Source organism: Balaenoptera physalus (genome assembly GCF_965194825.1).
Source record: "Balaenoptera physalus genome assembly, chromosome: 4".
Taxonomy (NCBI): domain Eukaryota; kingdom Metazoa; phylum Chordata; class Mammalia; order Artiodactyla; family Balaenopteridae; genus Balaenoptera; species Balaenoptera physalus.
The window spans coordinates 77,757,078-77,773,620 of NC_138891.1; the positions used below are offsets into that span (position 1 = coordinate 77,757,078).

Below are 16,543 nucleotides of genomic sequence, written 5' to 3' on the forward strand. Positions count from 1 at the left end.
ACGTGGGGATTCTATTAGCAGAAAAGCAGCAGCACACAGTATAACAAGAGGATTGCCTACAGGTGTGGAAAAATATTTCTGTTTAATATTTCTAGTTACAGAAGAGCAATTTCAGGAGTTTCAGGACATGAACATTTTGGGGGAGGCGGCAGGCAATCACTTTCCAGAGAGGCTGAAAACACGTATTATCACAAAATATACCCGGGAGAAACCATCAGTTTAGGCTGTTTGTCTTTTCTTGGCTATAGGCACAGGTGCCACCACCTCCTGACACCTGCCCCTCCTCCTTTCCCCCAACATGCCTATTAAAAAGGCTTCATCTTCAAGCTGAGGACACTGGCACTTTCTATCCCAGAAACGTTGATGCCCATCCCCTAAATCGAATCACCCCTCAACTGAAAGGCCCACTTGGTTAGCTCACGATGATCACACATGATCTCTCCTGCAGAAAGTATAAATGGCATCATTTTCTTCTGAGCTAACAAGCACCAAGAGTCAATAATTTTAAATGAAAAGGGGAGGCAGAGGAAGATAAAAGGCACATTTTATGTTATCAACAGAAAAACGAACATTCTCCTTCCATCTACAAAAAAGCACTGCTTGTCTCACAGGCCATTTGAAATATGACAAAGAAGTTCTTGCCCATCCTAACGTAAAGGCACAGCCAAGCAAGTAAGGCACACATGTGTGCATGATACAAACACAGGTACACATGGATAAAGAGGCACATGCAGGTCAGGCGGGGCAGGCTTTGAAAGGAGGAGGGTCAGGGTTGTATGGAGACTGTACATCAGAACCACCCTACTGACCCCAGACCCCACACCAGCCAAATCCAGAAACTGAAGTAAATAACTTGTTCAAAGTTAACACAGTGACCCAGAATTGTGAAGACCTGACCCAAGTCTCTGGCAATCCAGCCCAAACCTCACAGACTATTCTCAAAACAAAAAACAAAAACAAACAAAAAAACAAAACCCACTTTAAAATAAAACCCAAAAAACACAAAGGCAGTCCCAACAACCGAATAACCTAATGAGGAGAAAACATTTAAACAATATTCCTATAAGGAAAATCTAAACACATTAAAATACATTACATAAGGCAGCGAAGAACAGGGGAAGGGCTCAGGCAGTAAGCCTGTAATCTCCTGTTGGTTCCATCACAGAGCTGGGAAGGGGAACCAAATGTTAGGGCTGGCCCAGCTCCCTTGGAGGTCCCAAAATACTCCCACTTCTCAGTTCCTTGAGCATCTCTCCTGGGAGACCCTGGTTAGGGGGGAAGCTTCCAGAGCCCATCAGAACTGATACGGAAACATTACCTTTTCACTGTCAATGTGGACAACATCTTTGGCTCCAGGATCTTCCTCCCACAGTGGGGGCCCTTTTGGATCCTTCAGAAACGCCACTACAGACTGACGAAAACAGAGAAGGGAAAACTCGTTTTAGCCAGGAAAAGAGGGAGGTGGGGGAATCAGGAACCTGTCCTATTCCCTACCTGGAGACCCAAGTGCCTGGAACGGGATGCATGTGCCCTATGGGCAAACGACTTGGGGTGCGCCATACCATCACCCACTGACAGCTTCCTAAGGGCCCTAAAAATGCACCCCACCAGGATTTTTCAGCCACAGGACACCTAACTCTGGTCCACTGACACCTACGATGCTTCTTCATGGACAAGAGAGGAAAGCTGAGCCAATTAGTTGGCTTATTCAAAACAAAGGCACGCGCTTCTAATAAATCTCACCTCCTCCAGAAAGTCTCCCTGATCAATCTGAATAAAGGTCTTCAATCCTGTGCAAAGATACTTACACATCAGGCAGCCACTAAAACTGTCAATCGCATAAGCAAGTAATCACAGCTGCTTGTAACCGGCTTGGTATTTCATGATCTAAACTGGTTTGGGAGTGTGTTAGATCCTGATCATCCTCTGTGAGGCTCAGGTGGGAAGCCCCCAGGGCAGGGTGCTCATCGCTGTGGCCCCCCGGTTGCTGGATTTCTCTCCTTAAAGACCCCCTTCGAGACGGACCGAGACCCTCAGGATAAAGGGCTTACTTAGCCTTTGACATGTGGACAAGTGAGCAAATTCAAATCTCTGCTCCCCTCGGGAAGGACACACATGGAGCAGGAACAGGGGGCACATCCCTCTGCTCCCCTCCCCACTTGCCACAGTTCACTGATCCAGGACAGAAGCTGCATTCCCTTCCCTCTCAGACAGTCATGCGGGAAATGCTGCTCAAAGCCTGTGAGAGCCAGAAACGGGTAACAGAAACCAGCCGGGCCTCCATCCCTCCAGCCCTGGAAGGGAGCTGCCGGCCGTCCAAGTCAACAGATGAGCCCCCAGTGTCCCCCAGTTTGATGCAAGATTCTGTTACTCCTGCCCACTTTGACCAAGCTCCAGTGAGCAGATGAGGAACTGGGTGTGCTGGGGTGGAGGAGGGAGGGAGGTCTGCGGTGAGAAAGGAAACACCCCCGTAGTGAGCCTGTGCATCCAGCCCACCCACCGGTCACACACAGTAGACCTGGGAGGCTTGTTATTTCTGGAAATTCCTATTTGGAAAGAGCACTATGGGAGAGTGGGAGACAGCCAGGACTTCGCAGAATTTCATTCAGGTAATGCTCTCTGTCTGTCCAAACAGAGCTGTGAAATGCCTGCTGGCAAGAGAAGTGGGCCATTTCCACCACGCAAAGGCAGATTGGCCTTCTCTCAGTCCCTAGTGAGAGCTTCACCGTGACGATACCAGCCAAAGTGGAAGCAGCAGGGCCGCCCCGAAACCCATACTCACTCACAGCCATGAGCCATGTGAGAAAGATGCTTATAGGTGCCCACCCTCCTGCTGTTCCAGAAGATCCAGTGCAGGTGCTCTCAACTTGGGGTACACAGTGGACTTTAGGAGTCTGTGAAGCCCCAGACTCACAGGAAAACACTTCCTTCAATGTATGCATGCACGCTGTTTCTAGGGAGAAGGTCCATGGCTTTCAGGAGATTCTCAGTGGGATTAGGAACCCAAAATAGGTAGGACCTACTGCTCTGGGAGGCTCCTGTCCCATCCCAGCATGCGCTAGTAAGTTAAAGGGCTAGCGCCACCACGCCTGCCTCAGCATCAAGGAAAAAAGACGAATGTGGATGGAAAAAGGAAAAAAAATCACTTCTTTTAATGTAGTAATTGAAACATTCATACTACCAATCTTTTGCTTTTCAGGTGATTATTCTTCTTTAATTGAAGTTGAATAATTCCATCCACAGGTTCTTAGTCTCCAAATCAGTCTAACCAACAAGATCTTGGGTACAAAGGTCTGCAGGGAGGAGCACCTGGGACACTGCCATCAGCTGCTGTCCTATTCTGGGTGCTCTGAATCCCAGGGAAATTGCCCAACACCCTGCACCTTGGTCTGCATGGCTGGGAAACCACACCCACGGCCACAGGCCTTCGGAGAAGGTCACCCGAGGGCCCCCTGAATTTCGCCTTCCAGGCACCTCTGGTCCTCACCACTCATATACAGTAAGGATTTTGCTGGACAGTCGGCGGACAAGCAAAAGGCCGCTTCTACAGGAAGGCCCCCTCTTTGAGTTCCCCACTCTTTACACTCTCATTTATCTGGCCTCTGGACTCTAGGGACCCCAGCCTAGTCCCTGTGACCTGGCCCCCGCAGAACCGTACAGGGTGACAGCAACAACAGCCAGACCATCAGCCTGAGCCTGTGCACCCACCCTGCTGGGGGGCTCCTTCATCCTTCTGGAGTTAGAGGCTCAGGAGAAACCCTGAAAGGAAAACTGATCCGTGACCAAGGAGGGCTTTGTTCGTGGCTGCTCCCTGTAAGAAGCAGGAGCCATCAGGCAGTCACGGGGAGCTCCGCCATCGCCCCCCACCCTGGAGAACCCCAGGGACTCTAGTCCAGTCCTTGATGGCCCCATGCGCTTCGGGGACCCTGGGACCAAGGATGCCCTCTCTCTGCCCAAGACCCTGACCCCGTACAATGCTCAGCCCACTTCTCCAGCTTCTTGATGATGAAATCACAAGAAGGACGGGAGCAAGCAGGTTCCACACACCTGGTCTTTGTAAGGAGGCAGACAGAGGCCAGAACTTGGCCTCCCTCACCCAGGCAAGTCCAGACCACCTGGGCTCCTCTCCTGCTACTGCAGTTCTGAGCAGCTGCCGGTCTCTGCTCCACAAGCCCAGGAGAGACTCCTCAGAGGGCCAGCTAAATATAAACTGAACACAACCTCCAAACACAACACCAGAAGCCCCCGCCCCCTCTCTCCTTCAGCACCTCCCCCACCCCACCCAGCAAAATCTGATTCCTGCGGAGCACGTGTTCCCTCCAAGGACTTCAGCTGACCGCTTAACACAGAATAAGAGGGGTTAAGTAACTCTAGTTGGGAGAATTTTCTCTAAGTGGTTAAGTGGGTGTTAAGATGATGAGTAATCAGGCTGAGCCTGTGTAAGGTAAAAGCTGCAGCAACTTAAAAAAGAACAAGTGTTAGTGGATAAACAAGAAATGACCAGGGAGGTGGGGGGAGAGAGGCAGAGGGAGAGGGGCACAGCTGCACAGACAGATGGACAGACAGAAAAGAATGGAAGGAAACAGATGGAAAGAGAGAGACAATGAGAGAGGAGCCCAGGGTCTAACGCAGTCTGAGAAGCAGGAGAGTCAGAGAGGGTGGGTTCAGCATATGCTGGAACATAAGAAACACATGGCCCCAGACAGGGCAGGGGGATGCTGCCTGGACCAGAGGCAAAAGAAGACTGATTGGAGGAAGGGAATGCACATGTTGAAGGAGGAGAACCCAAGGGCAGTGGAAGGACTCAGGGCTGGGGGAGCTGCTACGTGATGAACAGGACAGCACCTGCAGGTCAGAGGATCTCCATTTTTATTTTCACTGATGCGTTTCCATCTCCTTCTGAATTGCATTTGTAGCAGGGAACGTCTCACTGACATGGGCATCTCATCTGCAATGAGCTGCATCAGCCCCAAAGGTGCTGCCTTGCCTGGGTCCTACAATGCCGTGCTCACCTGGGCACAGCTGGCCCCCTCCAGCCTGTGGGCGGCCCCTGTGGACACCACTGCAGAGGTGAGGGAGGGCTCTGAAGCCACAGCGAAGGGAGACTCAGGCCTTTGCAGGGGAGGGCATGATGTCATACGTCTCACTGGACAGCTGCTGACAGAGTCACAAACTGTCTACAGGTCGGTTATCCCCACTCATTTAACAGTTAGAAACTTTTCCAGGTATTCTGTTGATCCATGTTCTAGAGATGAGAATCCCTCAGGTCATTCGAGAGGGCATTTGTACACTCTGCCCCTCCTCCTCTGCTGAGAATGAGGGAGGGGAATTTACCTTAAATGTCACAGCTCGGTTATATTCAGTATGAAACGCACCATCCCTGTCAAATGAGGAGAAAAATGTGTTAACTTCACAAATGGTTGTGAAGACACTTACCTTTGGTTTCCTGCAGCATCTTAATAAGATTCAGTTATTGAACACAGGTCAAGTTTTTTGTTTTAAGAAATAATTGTAAACACAGGAAAAAAACCATTCTGAAATAAAATTAATCTCACTAAAAATCGCGGTTTGCTGAGAATACCAATGAAAGCTTTCAGCATTTACTTGGAAATTGGAAATGCCCACATGTACTTACTGGTAATGGAATAATTCGACCTTTTTGTCCTTTGTGCTTAGGTCAACTTTCATCTTCTTGCACAATTTTCTACTCTCTGCGTCACTGAAAAACACAAATGTCAGGAAAAAGCACTTGTTACCTGAAGCCCTCACGAAGGTGCTAATGGAGTAAAATTTGCTGGTGGCCCAAGAATAAGGCAGGTAGCTTGGAATTCTCAGTAGCAAGTGAGGCCCTCACTACGCATGGGTTCTCAGAGAACAGGAGGCAGTAGAGAAACCAACAGGATCTGGACTGATTTGGAAAGACAGGGGCAAGCAGATGGGGAGGACACATCACTACTTGTAAGGGGCAACGTGATGGAGCCAGACAAAGGAAGTGCCCCCAAAGCTTAGAAGGCAGATGGCCCATTCTAAGAAGGAAAATAAGCTCAGGATAGTGGTTCCCAGTCCTGGCTGCTCATTAGAATCACCTGGGGAAGTTTTTAAGCATACTGATTCCCTGACCCTCCCGCAGATCATGACTTCAGAAGCTCTACCTGCAGCCCCAGCAAGTTTTTGTGTTTAAACCTCTGATGTGTGCCATATGCCACCTGCTATATACCATCAAACCAGAGTAGGAGGGAAATGTTCTGCGATGTAGAAGGAGTTACGAAATCTGACCAGGTATTGACAAAAGCCGAAAAGAGAAAGGGGAAAGGTTTGGTGAAGTGCTAGCGTCTGCAATATCACACTCCTGCAACTCGCCTAATAAGAAGAGTATGCCGGGCGCCATTCACCGTTTACCGGGTGCTCGTGCACAACCTCCTCTAATCTTGGCTCCCTTTCCGTTAGACCATGGATCTCAACATGTGGTCCCCAGACCAGCAGCATCACCACCACCCAGGAACCTGTCAGAAGTGCAAATTCTCAGCCCCATCCCAGACCTGCTCAGTCCAAGCTCCCGGCGGGTCCTCGAGCAACTGTGTTTTAAGGAGCCTCCCAGGTGATTCTGACACCTGCCCCTGCCCTGCCCTGCTCTTCCTCCTCTCCCCGACATCTCTGCCCCCTCCATGAGGTTCAGCTTCCCCTGTGCCCTACGCCGGCGCCCCCAGAGACCTCACCTGCTCTCACAGCCTCCCCACCACCTCACCACATTCAGCCAGGTCTGCCCAACAGCCAGCCAGAGGCAGCCAGCTACCGTGCCCGCAGGGCCCTGCTCCTCACTGCAGGACCCTTCCCCACATCTCAATGGACTCAGCGAGGGCATCTCCACCCCACCCCCCCACCCCCACTGGTCCCCGGTGACTACACCGCATGAGAAACCTTGTTCTGCCAGGGATGACAGCCACCTGAGGGAAGTCCTGCCGGCTCCCACCTGTTTACCTACCTCAGCACCTTCGGCAGCCACCAGCTTCACACAGCTGAGCACCAGCCCCACAGCAGATGGACTCATTACACCATTCAGCTCAATTCTAAAAGCCACACTCATCGATGGACAAGCAAAATTATGGGACCTCGTTTTAAGTGTAAATGTGCAATTTGCAGTTCAAGAAGCGTGTCTTGCGGGACAGGTGTGTGGGTCGGAGAGGGAGAGTGTCAGGCACTCCCAGGGACCCCCCAGCCCAGCCCAGCCCGGCCCAGCCCAGGCCCAGAGCCTTCCCTCCCTGCGTAGCCCTACCTGTGGTGGCCATCACTGCAGCCGCTGCAGCTTCCAGCCCCCCATCGGCACCCCCAGCAAACAGGGGACTAAAGAAACACACGAAGAACTTAGGAAGGAAAGGCTGTGGCCTCTCGCTCAGGCTGGAAAGGGCCTTCTGAGATAGGGAGTCCAGAGAGAAGGGATAAGCTGGGCTGCAGAGGGGACCCAGAAGGGCTGAGACCGCGCATCAGGAGGCCCTATAAGGGCAGCCCACGCACCCAGTGGCTGAACTCTTACCCTAGAGCCCTGCGGGGTTGCCGGGCTCACCTCCGCTGACGGTGCCCTGTCCTGAGGGCACTCTGTGGAGAAGCCACACTGACAGGCAGAGGGTCTGTGTGTAACTGCATCTGAGGCGCCGTTTCCCTGCCCCAGGGGAGACAGGAGGGCTCGACTTGGATGTTTATAACTGTTCCCTTGGCACTTTCCCTGTCTGGCTTTGTTCTGCTGCGTGCAACTGTTTCTGTGACCACCCACCATGCACCCAAATGTGACAACAAATAGCGGCTGCAGCAGGAACCAGGTCCAGGTGCCCACGGCCACCCTCGCCCCATGCTGGCATCCAGCAGGGGCACCCAGACTGCAAGGCAGCCCCATGCCGGCTCTCTCCCCTGTTGAGCCTGGCTGGCAGCCTCTGCCTATGACTTTACAAAGCAGAGAGAGGAGCGACGGGGCCCATCATTGCAACCCCGATCCCTGCCGGCTGTGCGCGAACCCACTCCGTGGAAAAGTCTCACTATCCCGGTGAGCCCAGGCCAGGCTTAGGAGCAACATTCCAAAGAGACTGGGTGAAGCTGGAGGGGCACGGAGGTTCCCCGAGAGCACATCCAGCCCAGCCCGCAGCCTATGGCCCCCACGGCTGTCCAGTGACCACAGCTCTGTCTCTGCTACAGGATTCCTTGTGGAAGACTCTGTGCAACCCTCTCCGCTCCTTAAGTTATAGGACACTCCCCGAGGATTCTCTCCTCTTCCCTGCCCCCTACACACACACACACACGCACACGCACACGCACACACACACATTCTCAGAGGGGTAGGTGGGGAGCCAGCTTCCCGTCCTCTCTGAGCATCTCTGGCACAGACCCCAGAGCCTCAGCCCCCCTCATCCAGCACCGTCACACGCCCTTCCCCGCTGTCTCCACACCTGACCAGCATGTCCACTGTCACCCCTCATCAGAAAGGTTTGCTCCACCAAGCCAAGGGCTTTGTTTTGTTCACAGCTGGTTCCCCAGGGTTACAACAGCTGCCGGCACATAGCAGGCGCTCTATAAATAGCCTGAGTGAGTGAGTGAATGATGCCGGCTGTCGCGCTGGGATGAGGCGCTCACTGCTGGCTCTCTGGGCTCTGCCTATTGAGCTCCAGGAAGCCTGCCAGGTGAAAATTCCTGACTGTGTTCTCAGATTGGCTCCCCTCCCTCCTACGATCCTGTCTCTCAGAGTGTGCGTGTGTGTGTGTGTGTGTGTGTGTGTGTGCACTAATTGCACAGGACAATAAAAGTCATAAGAGTTCAGGAAGGGGAGAAATTACCCAAGCTCAGGGACTTAAAAGGATCTGGGTTGATAGATTATGCACAATTAATTGTGCTGCCGCCCTTCCCTAGCCAGTGACTGAGGCTCTGGAGGGAAAAGACAAAGGCAGTGAGCAGGAAAATGAGCTGCTCTGCCGGGGATGGAGAGGGAGGGGACAACCACAGAGAGTGGACTGGCCATGCAGAGGCCCTCGTCTGCTACCCCCGACTGTCCTGCAGGAACCAGCCTTCTCTGCTGGGGAGGCTGGAGCCTCAACACCCTCTGCCCGTTTACTCACCCATGACCTGCTACATCCCCTCCTCCCCGGCCGCCCTGGGCTCTCCTCTACAGAGAATGTGAAAGAAGGTCACCAAGGCCTTTTCACACTTCCCTCCCCATCCCTGGCCCAGACAGACACATACACATGAGCGTTTTCGTTTGACTTTGTTGTGGGTTGCTGGCCAGCAGTGCAGAGTGGCTGCAGGTACGTGGTGCTGTGTTTACTAGATCTGCACGTGCAGTGACAATCATTCAAGAGACTGGCAACTCACACTCCTGGGAGTCAGACCCAGGGATGAAAGGTGGGGGGTGAGAGTAGGAAGAAAGAGAAGAAATAAGGTGCTGGAGGCTCGGGAAGGGGAGGTACTCGACTTTGAGAAGTCGCAGCCTAAGTATCAAACCCTCCCTGGAGTCACTGTCAACTGAAGTGACTGATGGCTTCTAGAGTGGCTCTGCCGCTAGCCAGCCTGTGACCTCTGGCAGGGCCCTTGGTTTCCCGAGCTGCAAAATGCAGAAGTTGTCCATATGAGCTGGATGGAGCTTTCTATTCCCCTACAGGGTCAAGTATTACTAAAGCATCAAGGCAGGCTGCCTGTATCCTGACGGATGGACCAGGAGCCAGAAGCCAGGACAGATGGTGGAGACTCAAAAAGATCTGAACCTCCACCTTCTCTCCCCTAGCCCACCAACCAGATCCTCGCTTGGCCAGGCGACATTCCTTACATCCACACAAACCTTGGGCCACCTCTGGCAGCGGGTAAAAAGCAGGCTACACTGAGGACCAGAGGCGAGGCCCCCAGCCTGTCTTGGACACTGTGTGCCTTGGCCAACTCAGCCTTCCTGGGGTCCCTTTCCCCATCAAAGAAGGGGTAAATCTCTTTCTTCCATCTGCTCGGGTCTAACACGGGATTCTGAGCGGATGGACCTGTGACCCCAGAGGGTGGGTAGCAGAGGAGAGGGGGGACGTGCCCCCACTTCAGAGACATGAAGAAAATGCAAGATAAGGAGCGAGTGAGCAAAACACCACCGTCAGCATGCCTGCAAGGTGCCCCATGCAGAGGACAATGTGGAAGGAGGTAGCTGGAGGACAAAGGCAGGAGACAGAGAACAGCCTAGAACAGCTGGGCCTTCAACTTGCCCAGACCTGGGTGGCTGGTCACTAGCCCTGATGACGAAGGGACTCCCACAACAGGAGTCTGTCTGTCCTCCTTGGCGCCAGCCTCAAGAAGGCACATGATCAAGCATGAATTATGTAGCAGAGTTCATGAAAGCGATGGGATACGAGAAAGAGGAGCGTGCCTTCTCATCCTCCACCTGCCTCCCCCGCCCAGCAGTTCTAGGGGGGACACGTCACCCCCACGAGGGCACAGCAGTGTGCCACAAGGTGTCTGAAGCCACGACACAAAACATGGCGCCTCTTCTGGAAGCCTGCTTTATCCCATGGTAATTTCAACACGCTTACATGTAAAGGAGCAAATGCTAAGTTCGAATAATTTTTTGGAAGAAAACATGGGCTTCAAAATACGTTATGCCTGCCCTGGCAGGCCCCACATCTTGGATCTGGGAAGCCAGCACTGCTCCAGGGAAAAGAAAGCAGATGGGAGAATGGGAGCAGGCGGTAAGGTAATGACCTTAAACCCTCAGGAAAAGAAGGCAGCAGGCGCCCCGTCGGGCAGCCTCAGCCCCGTGAGAACCAGCCCCAGGAATTCGCACCCCGGGCACGGCTCCCGCCTGCTGGCTCCAGCTCCGCCGCCCAGAAAGCAGCCCTCCATGCCAAGGCCGAGCCCCGATGCCAGGCTGCAGGGCACGTGGGGAATACCAACTCCCTCACACTCAACCCACTTAAGAGCTGGACAACTACCACCAGCCAACCCGAGCATGGCAGCTGAGATCTGAGCCAGGAGGTGGAGTGAGGGGAAGCGAGAGCTGACAAACCCCTGGACAGAAGCCAGGAACCCTACGGACACTTCAGAGCAACAGGTTACGGGGCCCGGGGCCCAGCGGGGAAGGGTGTGTGTGCCTGCCGGCACGCAGGCAGGAGCAGGGAGGAAAGCGCCAGAAAAGCAAGAAAAAGAGAATATCCACACACAGAGAGAGGAGGAAAAAGACCAAAAGAATGGGGGAGGCAGGGACCCGAGAAGGTTAGGAGCAACAGAAACTATCAAGGGAGAGGGAATAAAGGGGGAGAGAGGAGAGATGCTGAGAGGGAGGGACCAGAGAGACGTATGAGGCAGACACCCAGGGTGGGGAGAGACACGAAGACTGGAAGACACACCCTCCCACACATTTACATGAATACATGGGCCTGTATACACATGCATACACACGAGCACGTATGTGTACACACGTATGAGCCTGGCAGCTTCCGGAACGCTCTGAACCAGGCTATGCAGGGATGAGAGCAACTTGGAAGATTCAACTCCATTATTTCACACAAGGGCAAACTGAAGCCCAGAGAGGGGCAGTGACTTGCCAAAGGTCCCACAGCTATTTGCTGTCAGAGCCTGGACTCAGAGCCAGGCCTCCTGACCTGCAGTCCTACAAGTTCCACAGCACCCCATAGTTCTTAAGGGCCAAAGCAAAACACCCTGTGCACTGGGGCTGACTCTCACACCCAAAACTTTCTTCAGGGGCATCCTCACAATGACCAAGGGGTCCTCACCCAAGGAAAAGCTCTTGAAGACAAACACACCATTTCCCTCCCTCCAGCTTCTTGGAATGCCCTGACAATCTGGCCCAGATGAAAAACAACAAGCGTAGAATGGCATCTCACATTAAATTCTATTCTACAAAGATCTTCAACACAGACCCGGTAAGAAGGCAGAATGTGTATTATTGTTCCATTTCACAGATGAGGAAACAGACTCAGGGTAACCGACCTGTCCAGGGTCACGGGGCTAGTAAGTAGTGGAGCTGACCCCTCAACCGGGGCCTGTGTCATTACTGCACACACCTCTACAGACGCCTCACCCCGGAGCACTGTCGTCTCTCCCCCTAGGATGCCCTCTGCCCCCCTCACCTGCCTTTTAAGGGGGGAAAGCAGAGGGGCCATCACCCACCCCAAGCCTTGGCATCCCCATTCCCACCTCTGACCCTTCACTGGCAGGGCAGGAAGCAGAGGTGGGGAACCACACACAGCAGGGCCTACTCGAGGGCAGCTGTGCTCTGGCTGCCCACCTGCTGTTCCCCTGCTCACTCTCCCGCACCCACCGGAGCGCTTCTGCCCATCCCAGGGCGTCTCATTCAGACTCATAAACACAGGCTGAGTGCGTTTAGGACAACCGCTGAGGGCTGTCATCAAAGGGCCCGGACTGAACACAGTGGGTTCCCTTAATTTACGGGGCACATTCAGAAGTCTCAGAGCAGGAGTGGCTGAGCAGAAGGGCAGAACCAGCTCACATCCTTGGGGATCCCTTTGTGTAACAGCGATCCGTGAACTGCCACCCAGCGTGGCCTGCATGGACCAGAGCTCCGAGTTCTATCCCTTTGGCTGTTCTGGGAAGATCTAGCTGTATCCTGCCTCTGACTTCAAACTCGAACCCAGGTATCCCTGCTTCCATCATCATCCATTATAGCTCCATAATCCACCTACCCATCTAAACTTTGAAAAGCTATTTAATATTGCAGTTTATACTTCTTCTTAGAGGCATAAATTGAGTAGCAATTATGCGAACAGTCAATCCTTTTGTCTTAAGGTTACCTCTTTTAAGCTCTAAGGTGCCCCCCTAGATTTTCATTTTAGAACATCAAAAGTCACAGGATTATTTCTCCCATTTGCACTTTTATTGATTCCAGATAGCATGTCTCCAAATGAGTCCTGAATTCTATTCTTCTTGGTCTGTCTTCACACACTAGCCCCGGCCCCATAGAGTCCTGCCTGTCCAGGGAGCAGAACAGGACTACCATCTCCATACCCATCGGCCAGATGACCCGAGGGGCCCACACCACAGGGAGCTGCCTGCAGGGAAAGCCAGGGCACTTTAAAGACCTGCTACTCGGAGGTCTCTGCCCCAAATTTGAATTCGACCTCCTCTGTGAAGTTTCTCTCTACCTTTCCAGGCAGAACGCAGAACCCTGGCTAGGTGTCTGCTTCCTCTCCTCCTTGCACAATGCACTCGAGGACACTGTTAGCCATGTGTGTACCTCAAAGCACAGAGTACGTGCTCGGGAATGTCTGCTGAACGGACCCAGGTGGATGGTGCAGCTAAACGAAGCTCTTCTGCCCACTTCTGCCACCTACAAGCCTGATGAGAGCTCCCTGTGATGAGGCTCTGTCAGCTTGGCAGGACTGATGTCATCTTCGGGTATGCAGATTCCAAAGCACCCCGTCCCCTCTAATAGGCTTTAGCACTTTGCCAGTCACACAGATCACTCCTGGTAAAATATGGGAGACAGAGACACACCTGGAAGATATGAACACTTCCAGACCAACTATGAACTAGAAGTAACCAACAGCTACGATCTCGCCAACTGTCTAGTAAGCCGTCTGTTCCATTTCGCTGGTGTTTGAATCAATTGCGAGGCGTGAGGCCAGACAGGCACGTGTGTGTGTGCGTGCGCACAGACACAAACACACACACACTCACACACCCTACAGCAAACACTGACTGGCTAAGACTTCTTCTCCTGGTCTCATTCAGTGCTTTGTCAAAATATGAATCTCCTTCAATTCTCTCCAACGATGGGCAGGACCAGCTTGAGGCTATCAACTTATAAAACAGTTGTGTCCCAGAAGTTCATTTGCAAAATAGCCACTTAGAACTCAGAATGAAGAGGAAGAAGACTGCACTGGAGTGGAGCCCATAAAAGCTCGCTGAACCCACAGGGCAGTAGCAGGGCTTGTGACTCGGGCAGGGACAGAGACAGTAAAGGTTACGAAGACCTTTATGGCCCATGCAGGAAAAGAACTGCCTCTTTTCCCAGGAGAGCCCACCTCGTCCCCGTACTAACAAGCCTGAAATACCGCCTATGCTCCTCTCCTCTCTTCTTCCCAAGCCCACACTCCCGATAAACCCCAAGTCCAGGTAAGGAGTGGCTGGACTCAGCGGCTCTGGAAACACCTCCTGTCCTTGGTCAAAAGGACACGTAAATGCTGGCACCCACCAAGTGCAGCGCAGTGCCTTGCTTGCAGCCAGTGCCCAACAAACGTGCAAAGGACAAACCTATTCTTCCCGACCTTTTCCGTACGTTTCACTGTCTATGTGTCTTTGCTCTGTTTTTGCCGATCTATGCCCAACTGGGAGCTAATTATGTGACAAAAGGTGTGTGTATAGAAATCCCAGCAGCAAAAGCACTGAACACAGGGAGATGTGGCAATTACTGCTAACGACTGAAAGGAAAGGGAAGCTGAGCACACCGTGGACTCAAAACTCCCAAACTCAAAAGCATCAGAGGAATTGGAGCAAGAGCCCCCTTCGCCACACTCAGCAGCAGCTCTCCCTCCTGTGGGCCAGCGCTTGATTCTGCCACCGCAACACCGACAAGGAAGTCTCCGGGAGGGGCAGGCGAGGCCGGAGGAGAAGGAGCTCACGGCATCATCATCAGGACACGTGGGGGTAGGGACGCAGGCCAGAGGAGAGAGCCGGAAGGACTGAGCCACCTGTCCAGGACTGACACATCTAATGGAGCCACCTTGGGAGCCAAGGCAACAGACAGGTCGTCAGCTGACTCCACCGCTTTTGCACCGTGGGCACTGGAGACCTCTATTAAGGGTCTGGGCTATAGGCAAAGCCCACAGTTTTGCTGCAGACCCCCCCACCCAATAAGCAAGCCCCCCGAGTGGCCCTGAAAATCATCTTGCCTCTTTGGGCACCAAGGCCCCCTCTGCTACCCACTGAGAAGGCAAAATCAAGTGACACATGACAACATGAGTAAAAAGTAAAAGCACTACAGAAGAGGGAAGAAGAGGGGTGGGGCCGGAAAAGACAGGAGCGGGAGCCACACCTGCCCCTCCTCCAGCCCACAGCGGTCCTGCAGCATTGCTGGGCCGGGGGGGTCCTTCTGCAGCCATCTCGCCATCACATCCCCTCTCCCAGAGTATCAATCAGGAACAATTCCCACCCCACCCACCGGAGCCCACGCCCGGCCCTCCAGCCACCATACCCCACGTCCCCAGGACATACCCACAGTCCACCCAGCAGATGGTGCCTTGTCCTTTCACTGCCTGGGCCACAGTAGACAACAACCTGAGATGACTTTCAGCTGCAGCCTCTGTGAAAAAACAAAAAATTAAACATCTGTACCCAACTGCAGCACAGCCTCCCCTGCCATTTTCCCTCAGGGGCAGGGAAGGACGGAGACCAGTCCTAGAGGTGAGGTCCTGAGCACCAGTTAGAACGCCGTCCCTGTGGCAATGGCTCTGTAAGAACAGCCCAGCTCTTCTCAGAAAGCTCTGCTCCCGCCATCCTCACAGACGCAGAACCCTAACCCTAACCCTAACCCTAACCCTAACCCTAACCCTAACCCTAACCCGCCTTCAAGCCACACCTTCCAAGGATCTTGCGGCCGGATCCTCAACTTCCAGTAGAATCTCTGACTCATTACCTTTCTGGGACACATTTTGAAAATTCTATAACCGAACAATTACAATTCTATAACTAAGCAGGGACCAAGTCTGCTGATTCCACACTGGTCTGCCCTGGTGTCCAGCCTGGGAGCTGACAAGGGAGGGACCAGACCCTTCCTTCACTTGTGCATCACACGCTTACCTAGGGACTCAGTACAACGTGGTGATTTAATGAGGTTTACGTGTGACACTAGTCTCTGATGGACCGATACTAAATGTACCCAAGTCACTTTCACGGCCCTCTTCCCCAGCACTGGCAGTACCTTGGGGGACAGCTGCAGGACCGTGGACTACGCCTTGGGGTCGGGTGGATAAACACGAGAAAGGAAGAGGCTTTGGGCTAAGCCCCTGGAAACTAGGAGGGCGGGCGCTTAGAAACGGAGCCTCTGTGGCCGGGATTTCCACGCTGCCAGCCTGCGGCGGTCCACCGCTGGGTGGCTGTGGCCAGGTGTCACCTTGCCCCGTCACCCCTGTGAGCTCCCTGGAAAGGGCCTCCACGCAGACACTATGGAGAGTGCGGGCTGCCTGCCGCCTTCCCCCAGCAGAAACCACACGAGACGTTCCAAAGCCAAGCAGAAATGATATGTGAACTATCTGCCTCCTCAGATCTCCTTTTCTAGTGTGGCTGGCGGAAGCTGTTTGTGAACACGAAGCGTGCTGAGCCTTTCATGCAGCGAACAGAAAGCATCCTGCAAGAGCTGTGCACGGAGCCACCTGCAGGACGCCCTCCCAGGAACCACCCCCAGGCCCACAGGAGGTGGGGGCACAGTCGAGGTGGGAAAGGCCGCCCCCCACCCTTCCAACTGGGCTCTGGGAGGCAGGGGAGGGATGTAGAGCCATGTGAAGCCCCTCCCAACCCTGCCTTTCAGCCGTGGAAGGGGAGGCACTGGTTGGAAGGG

At 53.4% G+C, this 16,543-nt stretch overlaps 1 protein-coding gene across 1 annotated transcript in view; it reads right to left on the reverse strand.

The window, feature by feature from the left end:
• The window catches only part of PDIA5 (protein disulfide isomerase family A member 5), a 95,069-nt gene that overhangs the window by 55,741 nt on the left and 22,785 nt on the right, over positions 1-16,543 (reverse strand). Inside the window, exons 3-6 of the mRNA XM_082459487.1 lie at positions 15,202-15,289; positions 5,636-5,719; positions 5,335-5,380; positions 1,319-1,411 (exon numbers count right to left, since the gene is read on the reverse strand). Coding sequence (XP_082315613.1) covers positions 1,319-1,411; positions 5,335-5,380; positions 5,636-5,719; positions 15,202-15,289 — 311 coding nt within the window. The remainder of the gene's footprint in view (positions 1-1,318; positions 1,412-5,334; positions 5,381-5,635; positions 5,720-15,201; positions 15,290-16,543) is intronic.